The sequence below is a fragment of the Lissotriton vulgaris genome, chromosome 1_1 (assembly GCF_964263255.1).
Source record: "Lissotriton vulgaris chromosome 1_1, aLisVul1.2, whole genome shotgun sequence".
NCBI lineage: Eukaryota > Metazoa > Chordata > Amphibia > Caudata > Salamandridae > Lissotriton > Lissotriton vulgaris.
In genome coordinates this window covers 50,895,872-50,918,394 of record NC_141685.1, presented here as the reverse complement: position 1 = coordinate 50,918,394, position 22,523 = coordinate 50,895,872, and the positions used below count along the sequence as shown (strand labels likewise).

Below are 22,523 nucleotides of genomic sequence, written 5' to 3'. Positions count from 1 at the left end.
TTGTGCTAGTCTCCCAATGGGTTCCTGATATTCCCTGTTTTTCCTAGCTGTAGGGAAATAAACAATAGCACAGAATAGACACTTAGGTTGATGCCAGAATGCTCGCTGATTTTTTTTAGGTTTGAAGATTGATAAAAGCTATTTGCACGTTCACTGCCATGATATGGCTTTTCTCCTGTGTGTCTTCGCTGATGTATAGATCTATGCACAAGAAAATGAGCCGTTAGTGCAAGATTGGTTGTACTGCACTTACACCTAAGAACCCACAATCCCTCGCTTGACTAGCTATAGTGTCTCATTAGCTCCCCAGACCATCCGAAGATACCTAATGCTTAGACAAACCCAGAACACGGAACTCCCGACCTCTCAGAGTCGTCGTAGCAATGCACACCCTTTTGCTCACTCACCCGTGCTTGTCCACACCAAACAATGCAGAGTCTATGTAAAGTTTAAAGTGTTTATTTTTCAACTAACAAACTCTATGCGTAGTTCTATAATGCAGTCAATGAGCTAGCACCAGAAGAATAATACATAAGATAAAAACAATGATCAAAGTTACAATACCATAAAATAAGAAGGGAGAGATCATTCTGAATGACCAGTGGATATTATGGCTATAGCGCCTAGACCACCCTCCCCTGGTAGGAATATGTATATTATATAAAAGAAGATATCTGGGCCAATTCTGGGGAACCCCTCATCTTAGAACGTAGGAGTAAGGTTACATCATAGGTTCAGCAAGGCTCTAGTCTTCCGTCTGTCTAGAGAAAGCTGCTGCGTGTTAGTAAAATGCAAGCATTTCTCAATCGTGCAAAGAAGTGCCTAATGTTATGTCTAGGTAGTGCGGATTGACAGGAAGTGGAACGCACAGTGGCTTGTTTATCGACCTTGTACGCAATGAGCAAACTATAACAATATGAGCTCATGTGGGCACAAAGGTATTTTGCACAAGAAGATACAGAGTGTTGTGCGCAAAAATAAAAAGACACGTAGATAAAATGGTTGCTACCTCAGGCTAACTTTAGCAAAGAATAGCGTGACCCTAGGGGCCGCACTACAGTTTTTCCCCAGTGTGTGCTCGCTGATGCTGTTTTAGGTTTGTTAATTGACAAAAGCTATTCCCACATTCACTGCAATGGTATGGTTTTTCTCCAGTGTGTGTTCGCTGATGAATCCTTAATGTTGAAGATCTAATAAAACTACGTCCACATTCACTGCAATGATATGGTTTTTCCCCTGTGTGTGTTCTCTGATGGAGTTTTAGGTGTGATAATCGACTAAAGCTCTTTCCACATTCACTGCAATGGTATGGTTTTTGTCCCGTGTGTGTTCGCTGATGTCTATGTAGGACTGATGAGAGACAAAATCTCTTCCCACATTCATTGCACTGGAATGGTTTTTCCCCAGTGTGTGTTTTCTGATGCTCCTTTAGGTACCATAATCTACAAAAGCTCTTCAGACATTCACTGCAATGATATGGTTTTTCCCCTGTGTGTGTTTGTTGATGATATATTAATCCTGAAGAAGAACTAAATCTACTTCCACATTCACTGCAAGGATATGGTTTTTCGCCTGTGTGTGTTCTCTGATGCAGTTTTAGGGGTGATACATCTATAAAGCTCTTCCCACATTCATTGCACTTGAATGGTTTTTCCCCAGTGTGTGTTCGCTGATGACTCATGAGTTTTGATAATTCTATAAAACTACTTCCACATTCACTGCAATAATATGTTTTTTCCCCTGTGTGTGTTTGTTGATGATACATTAATCCTGAAGAGGAACTAAAACTACTTCCACATTCACTGCAAGGATATGGTTTTTCTCCAGTGTGTGTTCTCTGATGCTGTTTTAGGTGTGCTAATTGACTAAAGCTCTTCAGACATTCACTGCAATGATATGGTTTTTCTCCAGTGTGTGTTCTCTGATGTTGTTTTAGGCCTGATAATAGACTAAAGCTCTTCAGACATTCACTGCAAGGATATGTTTTTTCCCCTGTGTGTGTTCTCTGATGCCGTTTTAGGCCTGATAAATATATGAAGCTCTTCCCACATTCATTGCACTTGAATGGTTTTTCCCCAGTGTGTGTTCGCTGATGACTCATGAGTTTTGATAATTCCATAAAACTACTTCCACATTCACTGCAATGATATGGGTTTTTCCCCTATGTGTGTTCGCTGGTGCTTGTTTAGGCCTGAAAATTGACTAAAGCGCTTCAGACATTCATTGCATTTGTATGGCTTTTCTGTGTGTGTTCTCTGATGCAGTTTTAGTCTTGGTAAATATACTCTGTGTTTTATATAGCAGATCCCCCATTTCTTTTAACTTTCAGTTAACTGTGGTTTTCGCTGGTTGCTGTGGAATGGCCTGAAAGATCCATTCAATACACCTTTAGCACTGAATGGTGGCCTGATATCACTTTAGGAAGTAAAGTACTGCTGTGACCACCTCATGATCAGAGCTGGTATTGGACATGTTTACACAAAAAGTGGTTGATCAGTGTTGACTTAATTTTCTAGGGGGTAATTTCTTCATCTTGAGGCACGGAGGTGACAGCTGAGACTCGTAGAATCACTGAATTGCCCTTGACGGTACTTCAAAGATCTGTCAGTTTATGTTCAGGTTCGGCTGCCTCTGTTGGCACTTATGTTTTCCTGAATACTGGAACTCAATGTTTCGGACTTTGCTTTTGCAGATTTACAGTATTATCTTCATTATTCTTAAACATTTTGTGCAATCAAGGATTGTTTTCTGTCGGATGTAAAGAGATTTAAATTACTTAAATGGAAAATACCAGAATGTGCATATACAATTTTTAATTGATTGTAAAAGCATCTCATTTATTACTATTGTTGAAACGTATGAAGACATATTTAAGACACATTTAACCATACACAGATATTTGCATAACAGTTCCTTTGAATATGCCACATCTTATTCATTTCAGCAAAGGTGTTCATAGAGTAACTTAGCTAAAAAAGGGCGCTCACATAGCACGCATACACTAGTTACAGCTTTAGGTAGATGCATATGGTCAAGGTTTTGTTAAAACAAGAACAGCTCTTAGAGTAAGAGATGGATCAGGAAGACTCAAGACAGCAAGGTGGACACCAGGATGTTGTGCCACACATCAAATCTTATTGTTCATGGAGGTGACTCATTTCATTCACTACTAACTCTTTTTTCAGGAGGATTCCCCTCGCTGTTATCTCAAGGCCTGATTACAGGGGCCTTTTGTGCGCTGATTGTGTTTGGTAGCCATGTGGCATAAAAGGGGCTCTATCTGGGCTTGTAGGCCCTGCATCATGTATCGACCCTCTCCCCTTATAAAGTCCCTGCCCAATCTAAAATGGTGGTGCCTCTAAGACTCTAGGACTCTAGATATTTACATAGGACTTAGCATGTCCTTCTTATGGACATGAAAGAAGGACAATCATGTTCTGTAGCTTCAAAGTATTTCCACAGTGGAGGCCATCTTAGAATGATGTTGTTTACTAATTCTGCTTAGATTTCCAGACTGGCTCGGTCTATCTAATTTCCAAGTGCATCCTAGTCCACTGTTCATCCTATCCCTCTATCCCTCTAATTCGGATTCTATCTTCCTAATTGCATAATCTAGTTTGACCTAATGTATTTCAACTTCCCTTTTTTCTATTCGCAGCTGGGCCCTCCCTTCAGGATTTGCTGTTTTCCACCTAGTAATCACATGCATATAACGCTGGGAAGCCCAAAACAGAAAGAGTACCTTCTTCTCTCTCGCCATCTTCTGTTATTATGCTGCTGTTTAATGGGCTGTCTTTGTAGAACGGAGTCATGGAACTTTCCTGCAGCCACCCCATGATTTGCTTCATCCCTTTCTTCCTTCCTTCCTTCCTTCCTCTGACCATACCCCATTCTCCTCAACTCCCCTCAGCTCCCACCCGCGTGAGCATGTAGTACTCCAGTCTCTCCCCGCTTTCCACTCAGGAAATGTGGAGCCCTTGGCCATGGATTCCCTTTCTCGAACATCACTAGACTCCAAACTGGTTACAGACGGCTGTAATTCCTACACTATCATATACCCCCTAAACTATCTAAAAGCGTGTTCAAGAACTTCAAACTCAGGCTTATCAAATTTCTCCCAGAAACCCTTATTTCCACCCCCTATGTCTGCACGAATAAAGGCGCTACCATAAGTGACCTTATCTTTTTCACTAAAAGACCAGCACAATGGATGAAAGCCCTTTTCTCTCTGCTCCGGATCACTGCGTCCACTAAAGCCTCCCACGGTCTAAGACTCTCAGTAACTCCCTCTATTGTTTGCCGAGCAGAGGCAACCATCTCCCTTTATATTCATGGGATTATCCCCATCCAAGCATCTGAACACAACCTAGAATTACTTGATGAAATTTTCCTCACTCATCAAACTTTCTGTGATAAAGTAAGTTTCCTCCCTGACACAAGCTCATCCTAGCCCTTTAGTCATCCCACGGGTACCTCGTTCTGTATCCTCCCCTCTCCCTACTACTTGTATTGCTCCACCCTGTTCCCCTCCTCCCTATCCACCTTCATCAGATTACCCAACAGCATTCATTTACCATTACCCTTGAAGCTTGTTTCAAGCAACATTTTTCGTCATAATAGCCTGAACCCTCATCACACCCCTAGAGCAGCAACCACTGAAATACCCTGACTCGATACTAACACCTTCACCTCATCTCTGCCCCTTACCTCTGAACATTTACTTTATTTATTTATAAAGTTTTTTATAGCGCGAACATGACCCACAAGGGTATCAGAGCGCTTTACAATATAGATAGCAGTGTATGGATAGCATAGGTGACTAGGAGCAACAAAAAATGATCCACGAGGGAATCAGAATGCTTCACAATGTACAGTTATTAAACATTAGGCGGTTGAAGTAGTAAACATACATTTGGTATTCTCCTCAATACAAAAGATGTAGGCAATAATATATATTGATCGCTCAGGTGACTAGAAGTCAACATAGAATTAAAGTCTTAGGATGTGAATCTGTTCATTAGAAGCATTTTTACTTCTTTTTTGAAGGAGGTAAAGGAAGAGATTCCACGTACCACTGGAGGTAGGGAGTTCCAAATCTTCGGTGCAATCCCTGAGAATGCCCTGCAACCAGTTCACTTTTTATGGAAGGATTGTGGTTTCAGTAGTAGTGAACACGCACTTCGCAGTTGTCTGTATCCTCCCGATCGCTCTAGCTTTAGAGCTAAGTAACTGGGGGTATTGCTATGCAGGGCTTTATGGGTCTTGCAAGCGATCTTTGGGTGTATTCTTGCCTCGTAGGGCAGCCAGTTCAGAACTTTCAAGGTCAGAGAGATGTGGTTATATATTTTAGTTCCGGATACCAGTTTGGCCGCTGCGTTAAGCGATGCCCTCAGAGGGGCCAGCCAGTATTTGGGGAGACTGCATAGAGTGGTGCTTCCATAGTCTAATCTTGGTAGCACTAGGGCTTGTACCGCCATTTTTAAGTCGGTTTGTGGGAGGAAGGGTTTAAGTTTCCTTAGTATACTCATCTGGTGATTAGCTCCCTTGGTGGCATTAGTGATTTGCGCCTGCATGTTCAGGTGTTTGTCTAAGGTGACTCCCAGGAGCACAGTCAAAGGAAGTTAGATGTTTCAACCATAAGTCTATCGTGGGTGTGTGATTTGGTGGGGAGATGAGAAGGAATTCCTTTTTTTTGGTGTTAAGCAAGAGGTGGTTGCCAGTGAGACAACTTTGAGTATTCTGTGGAATAGCGTTGAGGGAGATGAAGTCTTCTGGTGAGGAGATTGTCATATACAGTTGGGTGTTGTCCGCATACAGATGATATAGAATTTTCGCTGAGTTCAATGCATTTGCCAGGGGAGTAGATTAAAAAGAATGCTTTCAGCACTGATGAATCTGTGACACCCTTTCTGGAAAAACCCTGACACTTGCTATCTCGGAACCCTCTAAAATGACCAATACCATGGCGCCTATCTACTCATCGATCAGTTTATGAGTCCCACACCCCCACTCCTTAATCATGACTACATTTCCATTCCCCCCTCCCCTGGTTCTCCCAACTCAGCTTCTCCCTATCACCATAAACCGGAGCAATGTCTCTCCTGGACTGCTCGCCCACATCACAACCTTCTGTTCCCACATTAGTAAGTAAGTAAGTATTTCTTTATTCGGCTTTTGAGAAAAGAAAAAACCATAAAAGCATTTTACAATACAAAATTAATTTCGAATACTAAAATAGTCAATACATTTCCTAATACAAGTTTAAAAAGCCGGATATAAAAACCTTTAAGAATAAAAGCATAAAATGGGCGAACCCCTTGTTTAGTTAAAAATAAATTAAAAAAGATCTTGAGCCATTACAGCATATTGTCCAAGAGGACGCCTTCGCATAAAGGGTACATAGTTGACACAGCAAAAAACCTTTTGTGGGAATTACAGATTAAGACGGTGACGATGGACACATTTTAAAAAATGTACTATGTACTTCGATGACCATTCGTTGGTCAAGAACTGTAGTACTAACAAGGCTGGATGACAACGCCTAAATCCCATTACTTTCAATAGAGGAATCAACCAAATTTTCCTTTGCCCACTATAGTATTTACAAACAAAGACTGTATGAATCGTAGACTGGTTAGAAGACTCATCACACGGGCAAGGTGTTAACTCCAGGTCCCAGTTGTTACTTTCAGGGAAAGAGACTAAGTGGTGGAACTTATTCAATCGGAACCTAATCAAGAGAAATCTTTTGTATGTTGTAAAGTTGTGGGTTAGGTAGGGCTCAATTGAAAGGGAAGTTTGTACAGTTATACAATGTTGAACTGATGGTTTATGAACTTCGTCCATCAAACGTCGTTCTTCTAAGTAAGCAAGTGCAATGTCTTTTAGTTTCTTCCTCGATATGGAACTAGCCGTGGACGGTTCCCAATACAATTTTTCCAGACCCAGGTCGTTAAAAAAACTTTTTACATATGATAACCACGTAATTTTATCTGAGTGTTCCAGGCCCATGCAATCTAATATAATTTGTTTGGTGAGATCATTTTAAACCGTTGTCCAGACACGGTGCCATAGAAGTAATGGCTGTATCTTGGCTAGGTCTGATATGTATGGTAACCCCAACTCCATGTGGCAGGCAAATGTTGATGTTGTCTTAGATGTCACAAGAAGAACTCGCAAGAAGACATTTTCCGCTGTTTGTACATTTTTTGTGTCCGCATGCCCCCATATTCCTGCCCCATGCAGGGCTACCGATTGGCACTTTGCTCTATAAATCTGTGTGAGCTCAACTGGAGGGCGTTTTCCCAATTTCTTTGAGAACTTTACAAGAGCCGTGTTTGCCCTAACAAGGTGAGACTTTCTTGACTCTATTGCGGCTTTCCAATTGAATTTTTGATCTATTATGATACCTAAATATGGGTATTGGGGGGTTGTTAATACTTTCTCATTATTTAAATAAATGCCCCTTGCCCTTTTTCCACCCGGACCCGCATTCATCACAAAGGTCTTTTTTATATTTATGTGTAGGTCCAGGTTGCCCATATATTTAGAGTATCTATGCAAAGCCTGCTGGAGCTCTAGGGGGGTTCGGGCGAGTATCACTGCGTCGTCCGCATAGAGCAGAGCAGGAATCCGCCGATGTTTAATTTGAGGGAGGTCCTGGCTCCCTTCCAACATGGCTCCTTCTAAGCCGTTGGTATAAAGTGTGAAAAGGAAGGGAGCCAGGACACATCCCTGGCTTACTCCCTTCTCTACCCAGAACGGCGCAGTTAACTCGCCCTTTTTCCCGTATCTCACCCTTGCTGATTGTAGGAGAGTAGGGTCTGCAATCCTATGATCACCCCAGATTTCTGCTTTTTGCTTTACTGGTTTACGACTTCTCTGCCTGTGGGACTGCTAATCAGACCCACAGCCTTGCTGTTCTCTCACTAAATTGACACGTGTACCTTAGGTGCATTTACCAATTGGTACTGGGCCACCTTATCAGACCCTGTAACTCAGGGCATAGGTGTACCCAGGGCCTACCAGGGGCTGCAGCATGTATTATGCCACCCCTGGCTGGCCATCTAAATCTGACACAACTGGCTGCACGACAGCTGGGGCAAGGTGGTGTAATCACCCTTTGCTTTAGATATAGTATACCTATATCTAACCCTAAAATGGACACATAGATTCCTATCAGTCACTCCTATGGCAGGCCTTAACAATCCTGAAGGCAGCGTGCTTGGAATCATGTGAGATGGTGCTCTGGCATGAGCTGAGCCTGTTTGCAGCTTGCGGAACCAAGTCCTAATAGCTGTTCCATGATAACGCATACCATATACTCTTAAGTGCATTATAATCCTCGCGGTTATATGCCAACTCTGGTATCGCTTTATCAAAACATGTCGAGTAAGGTGTCATACGAATTGGAATACTAACCCCTCGCCAATTCTGGCGACGGGGTTAGCATTCCACCCTTCTAGAGGGACACAACATGTATGTAACTGTGAACCCCGGTTAAAGTTAACTCAAGCCTCAGCATCACAAAATGGATGCTGCCACCACAGACACAAGTCTGACCTCCTGCTGCTGGGAGTCCTTCCAGCGAGGGAGGCTTGGACAAAGGGTTTCCTGTCAGGGGCGGTGCTAGCACCATCCCAGACAGGGTTTTGTGTATCCTGGGTAGGCAGTGCTTTAGAGGAAGGTGACTGCAAGTAGCTCACTATGCATCTGCCGGCTAGAACCAGTTCCAGGGGCACACCAGCCCCTGAGCTGGGGAAAGTCCGGCATGGGAGAGGGGTGTAACCACCCCCCCTTCCTGGTCCCACCCATGGGCAGGACCTAGTCGCGTGCCAGCCCCTTTTCTTAGTATAAAGATAGGAGCGGGCCCACTTCCAAATTAGATCATCTTTGAATCCTGAAACTACTTTCTACGAAAGGAACTCAAGACTTCTTCTCAAGATTTCTCCCTTGTGACTAAGGGGTAGTCACCCTGCCCCCGCAGGCACCATCTAAGAACACTGTGGTTTGCTGCACGTCCTTCCTCCGGAATCCGACCGACCAGCACGACGAGACCCGGCTTCCCTGGCACCTCTGACCTCTACCTACATCATCAGCTCAGCTGAGATCCGTGGGTGTGACGAGACCTCGAGGGACGGGCCATCTTCAGAACTGCACGACGCTTATTCAGCACAACCGCCGAGGGATCCTCGAGTGAGTGCTTTGGGGTTCGAGAAGCCCTAACCCTGAGCAGCTCCAGCACTGAAGTCCAGCCCCCCAGCATCCACCAGATCTGCGTGGGGCCCTTCTGCTCTTTGCTGCTCACCGCGTTGTCCGGCTACTTGCCTGCTGGCTTGTGGCCCTCTTGCCGACGCTCCACGACGACAACACCGCTGGTCTGGTTGCTCCAGACTGGCCCTTGCTTCCCTCCAACAGAGGAGCACCCCGGACCCTCCTGGTCCACTCCAGACGCCATTTTAAGTCCACCGCGTGGGCTTGCATTTGCCAAGACTTGTTGCCCCAATCCTGGGTCCAGCGACGTCGACAGCAGATACCTTCGTGGGACAGCTCGCACCTCCATCCTGGTCGCCGACAACGCCTCCTGGTCCGTGAGACTGCAGAGCCCAGCGTCGCCCACTCACCTGGTCGAGGTGACTCCATCCGGTGCCATCCTGGTGCCCATCTAATCACTGGCTAGTGATTCAGAACTTGGTCCCCTCTGCTTACAGGTATCCTCCATCACCGATCCAGGCTTGGATCCCTCTGAATCTCTCCACTGGTCGCCTGCCAGCAACTTCTTCTTTCAGGCTCCATAGACTGCAACGAGGATTCCCGACGTCTTTCCAGACCTATGCAGCCGCAGCCCCTGGGCTAGGTAACCTCAGCATTTCGGTGCTCCAGCATAGCCTCACTATCCAAGGGTCCAGATCCTTTTTCGTTTCAGCTCTACCTAGTCGGATTCATCCGATAACACTAACTTTACGAAATCTAGCCTCCATAGACTTTGTCCCGCATCCCGCGTGAGAGTGCACACTCTGCACCCGATCTCCCTAGGCTTCCTGCTAGTAATCTGAAGGTTCAGTAGTCCAGTCCTAGCGATCCTAAAGTCTATTAGAGTAATACTTACCTGCTAGTAATTTCGCATTCCACTTTTGTAGTATATGGTTTTTCGTGCCCCTCGGGCATTTGTGTAAATTGTGCGACTTTGAGTATTTTCATAAGAGTTTTGTATTGTGCTTAGCACCCTGTCCTCATAAAGAGTCCAGGGTTGTTGTGTTCTAAATAAATATCCTTTTATTTTAATAACAACTTGTGTGGTGTCCTTTCACTTGGTGTTCAAGGGGTATATGTGATTGTATAACAGCTGAGTTAACACGCCCTCTAGAGTCTAGCCTAAAGACTGCTCTTGTCCATGCTACTAGGATAGCTGGTCTACGGTTGACTTACAACCAATCATCAATAAGGGTTGTTTGGACTGATACATAGTGATCACTAGAATAGTGAGCACTGCATATCAGGCCAACTTCTCACACTGATGCTTTTGTATATAGCTCCCGAATAAAGTTGAGTAGCCGTCGATCGACCCCCATTTCTAATAGGATGGACCATAGTTTAGCATGCGACACGCAGTCGAAAGCGGCTGACAAATCTACGTACGACAAATAGATACTACCTGCCTTGGCGCGCACATATTTACCGGCTATTAGAGTCAAGTTCAATGCCTGCTCGACTGTACCCAGACCCTCTCGGAACACAAATTGGAGGTCTGAGAGGATCCCACGATCGTCCGCCCACTGCTGGAGGCGGCATAGAATAATCCGCCCTGCCACTTTCCCCAGTGAGTCCAGCAGTGAGATTGGGCGGTAACAGGATACCTCTTCTCGGTTCCCCTTTTTAAAAATGAGTACCATGATTGATTGTGACCAGGACTCCAATAAACCCGCCCTACAAGCTGAGTTGACTACTCTGGTTAATACTGGGGCCCATAAATCCATGTTTGATTTGAAAAGATCTATGGGTACCCCGTCGGGGCCCGGTGCTTTGCTATTTTTACTAGCCATAAGGGCTGAGAGTACCCCCTTGTTGTCAGCCTCTAATACTATTGGGTATGTAACCTCCGGTAGTTGCTGGTTAATGGCTTCCTGGGCAACTGTGTCCACCAAGCCTTTCTCAAAGATTTTTGAGAAATGTGCCACCCAGGTTACCTCATCGATTGCGACGTCCAAACTTGGACCCTCTTTGTCGCTACTCAGAAACGGTGATTTAACTATGGCCCAAAATGCAGCACTATTTTTAAGGCCACAACTTTTGTGTAGTTTATCCCACAGTGCCTGTTTCAGTTCGTTCTTTCTACTCTTTAATGCCAAATTATATTCCCTTCTAAGGGTTGCTATGCCTTGAGGTGCCTTTTGGGAGATTTCAATGTTAATTTTAACTTTTGGAGCGCTGCCATACATGTATGGTTAAACCATCCTACCTTTTTATTTTCTGTTGTTTTTATTTTAACTAAAAGAGCCTTGTTTATTGCTTTGAGGATGACACCAAATTTTTTTAAAACGTCCTCATCCGATGACTCTAGATCCAAACATTTGAGCACGGAGGGATAGGCCATTTTAACAACTTTCCTATTGATTTCCAATGGTTCAACCTTAGTCCATTTTATGGTGAATTTGTTGGTTTTATCTAGGCATAATAAATTTTGTTTCAGGGTACTTACTATGCTATCACAATCACGACCCTGAAGTAAATGAAACCTTAAGTTAAGTGCACTGTGGTCGCTTAACAAGTTAACCAAAGTGGCGAAGTGCATAGCCCTTCTCTCAGCTGTAGCTGATATCAAAATAAAATCAACAGTGGTTTGTCTACCCCTTGCGAAGAATGTTGGGTCCAACCTCTGGGTTAGAGGGTTTTTAGGGTTTACGACCTTAATGTCTAGGTCCAGGAGGATATCATTTAGTTTGTCCCCAATACGCGAGTGGGAGAAATGGATGATAGGGTCTTCATTTTCATCTACAAGCCCACAGGTATTCTGACTACATCTTGGGCAAGGATGTTGGTTAAAATCGCCCCCCCCCCCATATTATCGTAGGGTCTAGACTTGTCCCATCCATGGGGGAGAGTTTTTGCCTCAGCTCACTTAAGAGTTTTAGGAGGTCCAGTTCTAATAGGTTGTTATAGAAATTCACTACAAGCACTTCCTCAGCTTTATAAGCTTGAATACAGATTATCTGATAGTTTGATTTGAGTTCTATTATCTTTATTTCTACCCCCTCTATTGTATTAGATATAAATGTTGTTAAACCACCTTTTGCCCTACCCGACGTTGTTGAAATTGCAGGGGGAGTGTACGTTTTATAACCTGTTATATGGATTTCTGTGGTCGTCCACGTTTCTTGAAGACAAATTATACTATAGTCCTTCATAAATTCCACTGCTGTTCCATTTTCTATCTTGAGTCGGAGTGCCGCTATGTTCCAAAAAAGGAACGTTAACACACACCCATCCTTGACATCAGTTGTTTCAAATAATCAAATCAAATCGTGAATCATACGTTCTTATATAGCACCTTTCACCGTAAGGTCTCAAGGCGCTTGCTTTGGGAACCCGTCCTGGCTTTTCCCTGTGAGATAATCCCTACTGGGCATCCCCAAGGTGAAAGCCAGGCATCCCATCGTGGTGGGGCCGTTGTGGAGATTAAGCAAGCTATTGCCCAGAGTTGCAGAGTGTGAACCCATGATTCGAGTAGGCGCCGAGGCGAGAATTATCGAGTCTGTGGACATTTTTGAGCTCAAGACCCTGCCGCGTTGGGAACTGAACCCTGGTCCCGGGTCTGACCTCTGCGTCCGGGTCTGCCTCTTCTAACCGGTGAGCCACACTTCTCCACTAGCAATCCCTCCTTTCCTAAATTAACGTCAACTAATGGTCTAACTTCTTGCGGCTTTTCATTTGGAGGAAAGCCACACCCCCCATTGATCAAACTACAGGTTATCTTATCTGCTATGTATGACCCCTCAGTCTTTTGAACTACCATTTGATTGCCTATTTTGATTGGTGGTAGAGGATTTACACCACACTCAGTGACTACACAATCTCTATTCAGGCAGTCATTTATTTGGGGATGTCCCTCAAGGGCCAGCAGTTAAGTCAATCCACCCCTTCCAGCCCAGCGAGCATGGAGTAGTAGTTGTGTGTAGGAAAGTTAAAGCCTGGATTAGTGGTGGTATATCCACGTGTGGGGGGAGGAAGAGGGTGTCTCCACAATAGTGGCTGTGGATAGAAATAGGTTAGGTCTCGTGTTGTAATACCTTCCCCACCTCTTATATCAAACCATTCCCTTATGTGTTTAGTTACTCTGTGATCCTTAAAGTTCACAATGATCACATCCCCCCTAACGTCCTTGGGTCTATTGTCCAACCACCCTACTCGTCTGACACTCAATATTTCCCCATTTAAATTTGGAGGCAACGGGCGGTTATTTACCAGCCAGTGCACCACCTTGTTTTTTAAGGCTCGATCGTCTTCCCATGCTCCTTCCTTCAATTCCGGAACCCCTGTCAGAATTACTACATAGGGCGCTGCTTGTGGAGGAAGATCTACGTTCCTCCTGTGCACCCTTGTGGGGATTGGCTGGGGTTGGGTCTTATTTTCCTCCTGACGAGTGTTCCTAATTTGATCGTTTCCCAATTTAGGGAGATTGCCTTTCCCCCTTTTTTCTTTAGGGTGTACCTGTCCTTTTGTTGGTATACTAATAGTATGAATTTCTTTCCTTGGTGCGGACTGCGAACCCTTATTCTGTGTTTTATCTAATGGAAGAGTTACGAGCGGTTGTTTACAACTGTGGTTTTTATATGTTTTTGCTATCATTTCCCTGGTCTGATCCGCATTTTTCTGTATGACTTCTTCCAACCCTCCCAACTTTTCTGATATGATTTTTACCCTGTGTATTAGGGGAAGTATCAGAGACTTTAACATGGCCTCCATTTTCTCCATTATCTCTTTCATGGTGGATGGGTACAAAGATCCGTTAACTGGGGGGGTTTCCCCGACTGGGGGGTGATGCTGAATGTGCGTTCCTGCCAACCCAGGGGGATTATGTACTATTTTTTGTGACTTTGACTTTCTGCCTTGTTGATGAGTTCCCCCCTCCGTTTTCTCTTTTCTAGCGGTTTTGGCTGGATTTGTTTGACAGTTTGAAGGGTGAGTGGAGTAGGCGTGGATGAATCCAAGTGTGAAATCTCCTCAGGTGAGATTTTCAACAGCAATTCTGTAAGTGATATACTTTTATCTGGGTCACTTGACTTTTCTTGTTCCCTTAGCTGTAATGGAATGCTAATATCACCTTCATGTGTTGCCTTCCCACTGTGATGTGGCGGGGTACTAGCTGCTTTAATCAGCCCTAATGAAGAATGCTTATCATGCAAGCAGGATGGCGGTGATGGATTGCTAGGGTTGAGCTGAGATTCCAATGGAACTTTCTGTGCAATGGGGTTACTAGACTGCATATCCCTAATGTTTTGAATGCCTTGGAGGGATACAAATGATGGAGCTAGAAAGTAGTCCTGAGAGATAATAGATAAATCAATTGGTTGCACAAGTGGAAGAGTCCCAGCGGTGATTGAAAGACGTTTCTCTCAATAGCATTTGCTACCACCCCAATAGTCTTCTGCAACATGCGGTCAATTGCCGTCAAGCTCGGAAGAGTAGATTGCGCCTGCTTCTTAGTTACTGGGGCAGGCATTTCGCTAGGGTAATTTATCAAAACAGTTTTTAAAATTTGCCCTCAAGTTTGATGCCAGCAACAGGAGAGAGGGGGATATCGATACCCGGTTTATCTACAGCATAAATGGCAGTATTGACATAATAAACTCTTAAAATATTTCACCAGATGATTAACTCCAGACACGCTAATCGTTTGTGGGCAGGTATTGAAGTTTATACATAGTCTTTACTTTAATCAACTAGAAGTCCCACAATGGTCAAGGCTACGAACGAATAGCAAATCCAAGGGGGGGACCCAACCCGGCCTTCTTCGGCCCCGCACTTGACCCGGGCTTCACCCGCGCACGTCCCGCGAGGCGGGAGGAGCGCAGTTGTTTTTGTGCACCTCCGGGTGCTTCCGCTGTTGTAGGTGGGCGGTGCCTGGAGGAGTTGTGGGGGCTGTAGTCCCCCCGCTCGGCGGCCGCAGATTGTTAGGCGGCGGGGGGGACCTGGTGCGCTGACATTAACGCTCCCGCTGGTGCTCCAAAAAAATCAGTCACTCTCCCACACTTGTACCGCCAGATGCAGGGCAAAAGTTCATCGTCCGCGAGAAATGGCTCCCACTCACTACCCGGAGCGCAGGTGTTTTTGTGCGCCTCCGGGCGCTTCCGCTGTTGTAGGTGGGCGGTGCCTGGAGGAGTTGTGGGGGCTGTAGTCCCCCCGCTCGGCGGCCGCAGATTGTTAGGCGGCGGCGGTGGGGACCTGGTGCGCTGACATTAACACCCCCGCTGGTGCTCCAAAAAAAATCAGTCACTCTCCCACACTTGTATCGCCAGATGCAGGGCAAAAGTTCGTCGTCCGCGAGAAATGGCTCCCACTCACTACCCGGAGCGCAGGTGTTTTTATGCGCCTCTGGGTGCTTCCGCTGTCGTAGGTGGGCGGTGCCTGGAGGAGTTGTGGGGGCTGTAGCCCCCCTGCTCGGCAGCCGCAGATTGTTAGGCGGCAGCGGGGCGGACCTGGTGTGCTGACATTAGCGCTCCCGCTGGTGCTCCAAAAAAATCAGTCACTCTCCCACACTTGTACCGCCAGATGCAGGGCAAAAGTTTGTCGTCCGCGAGTAATGGCTCCCCCATTACTAATGATGCCAAAATCACTGAGATCGCTCAGGAGCCTCAACTTAAGGCTGAGGTTTGAAGCCTAATATCCCTCACCTCTGAGCTTGCTCATTGTTGGTGTCCCACCAGGCCGGTGGGTAAGAATAGACACTCCCTTTAGCAATCCAATAACAATCACGTTAGATGGATGTCACCCCGCACATCCAATGGGATCTCAGCAATCGCAACAACTCATCATTTGACCTGGAAGACAATTCTCTACCCCCACGCCTTCACCCGACCCCTCAGGATGAAAGATACTCAATCGGACAACAATATTTACTCCCTCCTCCTTCAGTGGAATCCACATAGAGATCCTAGGCCCAATCCTATAGCAGCTAACAATTCCAACTTCAAACAAATTCCCATCACTCAGGCTACCTCCGCTGTCACCATACCCCATCTGAAATGTACACTACTCAACTGCAGATCAGCATCTAAACACGCAGTGGATATTGCTGACCTTTTCCTTACTCATGATCTTGACCTTATAGTCCTGACTGAAACTTGACTAAATTACTCCTTCACTCCAACGCTCGACATTCTAGCACCGCCAAGCTACGACATCATCAGGTTAGATATACCACACAGACCTGGTGAAGGTAAACCCTGCACTCACTGCAACAATCTCTCTGTGAAGCAAGCACAAAACGTTACTCTCATCTCGTGTGAATATCTAGGCATCGATATCCTGAGTAAAGATAGGCCTCGATACGAACTGCATGCGTTTTACCACCCTCCAGGAGATAACCTCCCATCCATTGAACAAATTATGGAAATCATCACAACCAGCTCCGGTGTATACTGCGCCCAAATCTTCCTTGGTGACTTCAACCTCTACTGGAATGACCCGATGACCAATCAGTGATTAGCCTAAAAACCTTCCTAGCTGACCTAAACTTGATCCAAATAAGCGAAAGGTCCACCCACAACCTGGAAGCAACCTTGGATCTAATTATCTCTAAAGCTAATTCCATTCATCTTGAATCTATCATTCCATGTCATTGGACAGACCACCACTGCATCACTTTGCTCATCACTGAATCACTCTCCTCAAAAAAGGTTCACATAAAAAAAACAGACATTGGAAAAGAAACCCTCGAAACATAAACCTAAATGAAATATAAACCTGAATGAACTGACATCTATCAGCAATTACATACTAACCCCTCCAGAGGACATGTCAGATGTCCAGGACCCTACTGATCATTACACTAATTCAATGACAAACATTCTAGACTCTATGTCACTAAAAAGAGTATCCACCAAAGACTCCGAGCCTTGGAACAATGGTAATCTAAACACTGAAAGATGCAATCTAAGATTGAGTGAAGGGTCATGGAGATTCTCCTCCTCGCTCGAACACCTCCATCACCTGAGATATTTAAGCAGCATTAACAACAAGGGCATATATAGCTCAAAAGCAAACTTCTTTAGACAACTGCAAAACAATGCCAGGAATCGACTTAAAGAACTGTTTGAACTTGTTAAATTACAATCTAATAGGAAACCCAACCTGCTTTCTGGGTCTAATCTGCAGCCTAACCGCAAATAACTTGCCGCCTTTTTCCTGGGAAAGATGAAAAATTGAAAGTGACTTAAAGACTTCATTGGATCTCCTCTCGATACCTTCAAACGTCAGCCCCCACCAGCCCATGTGGCCTGAGCGTCCTACACACACCCCAAAAAATATTGCAGCCTGGTGTTCATTCAAATCCTTTGATGAAATGACCAAACTACAAATCCTGTCAACACTTAAACCTTCAAACCACTTCAGCGATCCGCTTCCTTCAAATCTCTTCATTGAGATTGAAACCTCTCTTCTCCAACTCTGAACTAAAATAGTAAATGATTCATTTATTCAAGGCACTATACCAGACTGCGATACAAAAGGGGATGATGGACGGAGCGTTTGAGCAAATCAAACACTCCCCCCAGTCAACTGATCTGGGTTTAATCCATCACCATTCTTTAGCCCACTCAGCCACCCCAGTTCAGACATGGCCATTATGCAAATCAGTCTGACCCTGTGCCTCATGGGAACAGTACAGCCCGAACTGCCAAGCCATGTCTTCCCTGGACCGGAAACAAGCATCCTGGGACCGGTTTCGGATTCATAATCCTCATCAGCCAGGCTATCTTGAATCCAGTGGCCAAGTGAGCAAGGGACTCACGTCTGAACATACCCTGCCACACTTAGGGAGAACAAAGCGATACAAAAGGGGATGATGGACGGAGCGTTTGAGCAAATCAAACACTCACCCCCAGTCAACTGATCTGGGTTTAATCCATCACCATTCTTTAGCCCACTCAGCCACCCCAGTTCAGACATGGCCATTATGCAAATCAGTCTGACCCTGTGCCTCATGGGAACAGTACAGCCCGAGCTGCCAAGCCATGTCTTCCCTGGACTGGAAACAAGCATCCTGGGACCGGTTTCGGATTCATAATCCTCATCAACCAGGCTATCTTGAATCCAGTGGCCAAGTGAGCAAGGGACTCACGTCTGAGCATACCCTGCCACACTTAGGGCGAACAAAGCGATACAAAAGGGGATGATGGACGGAGCGTTTGAGCAAATCAAACACTCACCCCCAGTCAACTGATATGGGTTTAATCCATCACCATTCTTTAGCCCACTCAGCCACCCCAGTTCAGACATGGCCATTATGCAAATCAGTCTGACCCTGTGCCTCATGGGAACAGTACAGCCCGAACTGCCAAGCTATGTCTTCCCTGGACCGGAAACAAGCATCCTGGGACCGGTATCGGATTCATAATCCTCATCAGCCAGGCTATCTTGAATCCAGTGGCCAAGAGAGCAAGGGACTCACGTCTGAGCATACCCTGCCACACTTAGGGAGAACAAAGCGATACAAAAGGGGATGATGGACGGAGCGTTTGAGCAAATCAAACACTCACCCCCAGTCAACTGATCTGGGTTTAATCCATCACCATTCTTTAGCCCACTCAGCCACCCCAGTTCAGACATGGCCATTATGCAAATCAGTCTGACCCTGTGCCTCATGGGAACAGTACAGCCCGAACTGCCAAGCTATGTCTTCCCTGGACCGGAAACAAGCATCCTGGGACCGGTTTCGGATTCATAATCCTCATCAGCCAGGCTATCTTGAATCCAGTGGCCAAGTGAGCAAGGGACTCACGTCTGAGCATACCCTGCCACACTTAGGGCGAACAAAGCGATACAAAAGGGGATGATGGACAGAGCGTTTGAGCAAATCAAACACTCACCCCCAGTCAACTGATCTGGGTTTAATCCATCACCATTCTTTAGCCCACTCAGCCAACCCAATTCAGACATGGCCATTATGCAAATCAGTCTGACCCTGTGCCTCATGGGAACAGTACAGCCCGAACTGCCAAGCCATGTATAACATTGTTCTGCATTCTGTCCATCAATTGTTGTTTTTGCACTATACCAGACTGCCCCAAGTCTAGACAGATAACCGCCATTCTTAAAAAAAAACACGGCGGACCACCTGCTCTAAATAACTTCCACCCTATTTCAAGCGTCCAGACTCTTTCAAAGCTCCTCTAGAAATGTGTCCATACCCAGCTATGCAATCACATAAAGCAATTCCAACTCTTAAACCAATACCAATCCGGATTCCTTCAGGGACACAGCACTGAATCAGCCCCACTCACATCATTGACGACGTGTTACAATTGCTTGATCAAAATGAATCCTGCCTTTTAAGCGTCCTTGACCTCTCATCAGCATTTGATACGGCCAAACATGACAGCCTCCTTAACTTACTGGAAAGCAGGATGGGGCTTACTTCCAAATGGGGATCAAGGAAAATCGAACCCTTCCTCCCCTCGATGACTTCAAGTCAGTTGCTCAAGCCGCAGTGATTTCCAGGCTGGACTACGGAAATAAACCCTTTGCGGCCTTCCTAGATCAAAGTTGTCCCCTAGTAGGACCTCCCTTAACTCAGATTGAAGGCGCATTACTGGATCTAAATGTAATAACCACAACACACCTTATTTGAAATCACTAACCTGGATCCCTTACGAGGCACAAATTAATTGTTAAATTGCTTGCATGACACACAAAGCAATACACTCCAACACCCAAGGTACTTTGCACAAAAAATGGATGTGTCTGGTGGCTGTAGAACCTCATTCTTTCCACAAGATGGAAAATGCACCAGAACAGTGCACGCTGCACATAACACAAAGATAAAGTGCGTTCTGCGACTCTCTAACATGCCCGGCAAGTACACAGTCCCTACACAGCTTTTACAAAGGCCCACATGCTTAGCACTGCTTTTCAAATACACACCAAATGCCACAGGCACAGCTCAACAATGTAAAATTAAATTAATTCACGGAATGAAAGCCACCAGCAAATGATCCAAAGAGTGCCGCAGGCCACAAGGGTCTTTACTATCTCAGCTGCTTCCGACAGCAGAAAAGTTTGCTGTCACCAAAGTGTTCTTCATTTGAAAAAGGTGTTATTTATTTGGTGTTTGTACAGCACAAACCTAACCAAAAAGAAACAGAGCTCCCTATCGGGTCCAAGGGAGGGACAGAGTCAACAAGTGATAGGTGAGGAAGCTGGATAGTGGATTGTTACTGCATTGTGATTGAAGAGCCTGAATCTAACAGCATGTGTGCTAATTCCTCAGCAGCTTCTCCTCTATGACAGGTAGAGCGGGTGCAGGCCCAGATCAGACAGAAATAAAAGTATTTTGAGATAAATAACTGGGTAGAAGGACAATGGCTTCCAATAACACAGCACTGAGCACCCCACCTCAGCCAATCTTTAACGATTGTTTGAAGAACAGGGCAACAGGAAGGTGTGTTAAATACGGACCATTAACCTTTCACTAGCTGCAAACGGGGGACTGCATTTGCTAGATGGAACCCTGTGCTCCCGCAACCGCTCAAGTCATGCATGCGGGTGCTACAACATGCTGCAAAGGGTTACTTGAACCCTCGATTCCAATTCACACAGTTTAACTACACACATCACAGTTATCTCTCCCCCCCACCGTATCCAGCGCATGTTTCCTGATTGGACACCAGAGTGCCCGCGCTGTAAACTGGCAGACATATGGTGTGGGAGTGCCCATCACTACAGGTGTCATGGCTCGAGGTTACAGCCACCATAGCGGAACTCGCAGACCATACACGGTCACCTACTCCTGAATCCTGCCTGCTAGGCCTTCACCCTAAAGCAAAGGGGGCAAACACTTACACCGGCTCATAGACCTTGCATAAGTACTTTTGAAGCGCCAAATAGAAATGTCTTGGAAAGCAGCCTCTGTGCTGGACACTAAGAGGCGGCTGAATACTCTCCTGCACTGTGCACGAGCAGAGGCCAGCACACTACACATGCTACTCCCTAGAGGAGTGGGGAGAGTGAATGGGGGGACTGTGATAGGTATATCTTTAGCATAGAAGCCAAGAACGATATTCGACCACCGTGAAGGAACTATGTCTGGGACCACAAGAATGCATAATTTCTGTACAATTGTACCGAAGTATGATGTATATCATCCTGTTCATGTGATCTCTGTTCCCCTCTGGACAGTGGGGCTGGGAGCTGGTCCAGCAGAAGTCATGGATCAGACATCATTTTGATCTACCCTTATGTGTTCCCAGCAGCCTCCCCCTTACACCTACTTCCTTATAATTTATTGTTTTATTGACGCACTGTCTGCTATTAGGATTGTCATGTTTTATAGTCCTCACCTTCCTCCTTGCCTTGTGATCACCCTTTACCTTAGTAGATCTTGCTCCGACACTGATGTAAATGGCAATGCTGCTGAACCATGATGTGTCTACATATGTCACATATATTATGTCATTGATGCTCCCGTTAACCTGTATCCCTCAATGAGTTTCCTCTTGTTGGTGATTTAAAAGAATAAACAATGAAAAAAACTTTCACCAGCTGCAATCAAATCTTTGTGAGATAATGAGATGCAAACACACCTCCATCCTGCACATCCTGGGACTAGACTGCTAGAAAGCGATCAATGGGAAATGAGACAGGTTCAGAGGTGAGCAAATCAATGAAACATGACCTGAAAGAGCAAAGTCGAAAAAGAAAGTTAGGAGAAGATAGATGGATATTAGAAATGGCAGTAGGGACAAGCAAGAGAAGGAAATAAACTCAACCAACATTCTTTGGATAAACACCAGCCCTGTGAATTTTTACAGAGCAAAAATATTTTAAAAGTTTGTAAAACACTGAAAAGAACACCACAATTTAGAACCCATAGAAACTGAAACCAGAAAAGCCTATGCATCTTGTTTTCAATGTTCATTATCAGAGAAAAGGACTTGCTTCATGCACGGGAGGATTTACAACGAGGACTAGTGTGCCATGACGGTGCACCAGGTGCAGTTATCTGTAGTCATGCATCCCAATGGGTGCTGGGAAGTGCAGTCATTTTGTAACTGCATTTAACGTAGATGCTGATAAAGCTAGGGATGAAATGCATAATAGTCTAGACTTTCTGAATATTTACACTTAGGAAAATCTAAATTCTGAGCATGCATACAACACATAATGTGAATTGCGCACTTGAATGAGAACAAACAGATGACAGACAAGAAAAGAAGTGGTGAAGAGCAGAAGTGAAAGAAAGAGAAATAACTCCATTGGACCTAGCATGAGGCAGGGATGTCCCCTTTCACCCGTACTCTTCCTGATAG

At 45.2% G+C, this 22,523-nt stretch overlaps 1 protein-coding gene across 2 annotated transcripts in view; it reads right to left on the bottom strand.

Moving 5' to 3' along the window:
* Window positions 1–443: 443 nt before the first annotated feature.
* Window positions 444–22,523, bottom strand: part of LOC147737202 (uncharacterized) — a 92,123-nt gene continuing 70,043 nt past the window's right edge. Inside the window, exons 1-2 of one of the 2 annotated variants that reach the window (XM_086919158.1) lie at window positions 21,798–21,873; window positions 444–2,748 (exon numbers count right to left, since the gene is read on the bottom strand). In XM_086919158.1, coding sequence (XP_086775284.1) covers window positions 1,055–2,119 — 1,065 coding nt within the window. In that variant the 5' untranslated portion in view covers window positions 2,120–2,748; window positions 21,798–21,873 and the 3' untranslated portion in view covers window positions 444–1,054. Of the gene's footprint in view, window positions 2,749–21,797; window positions 21,874–22,523 lie in introns of those variants that run through there. The other variant, XM_086919149.1, reaches the window with a different exon arrangement.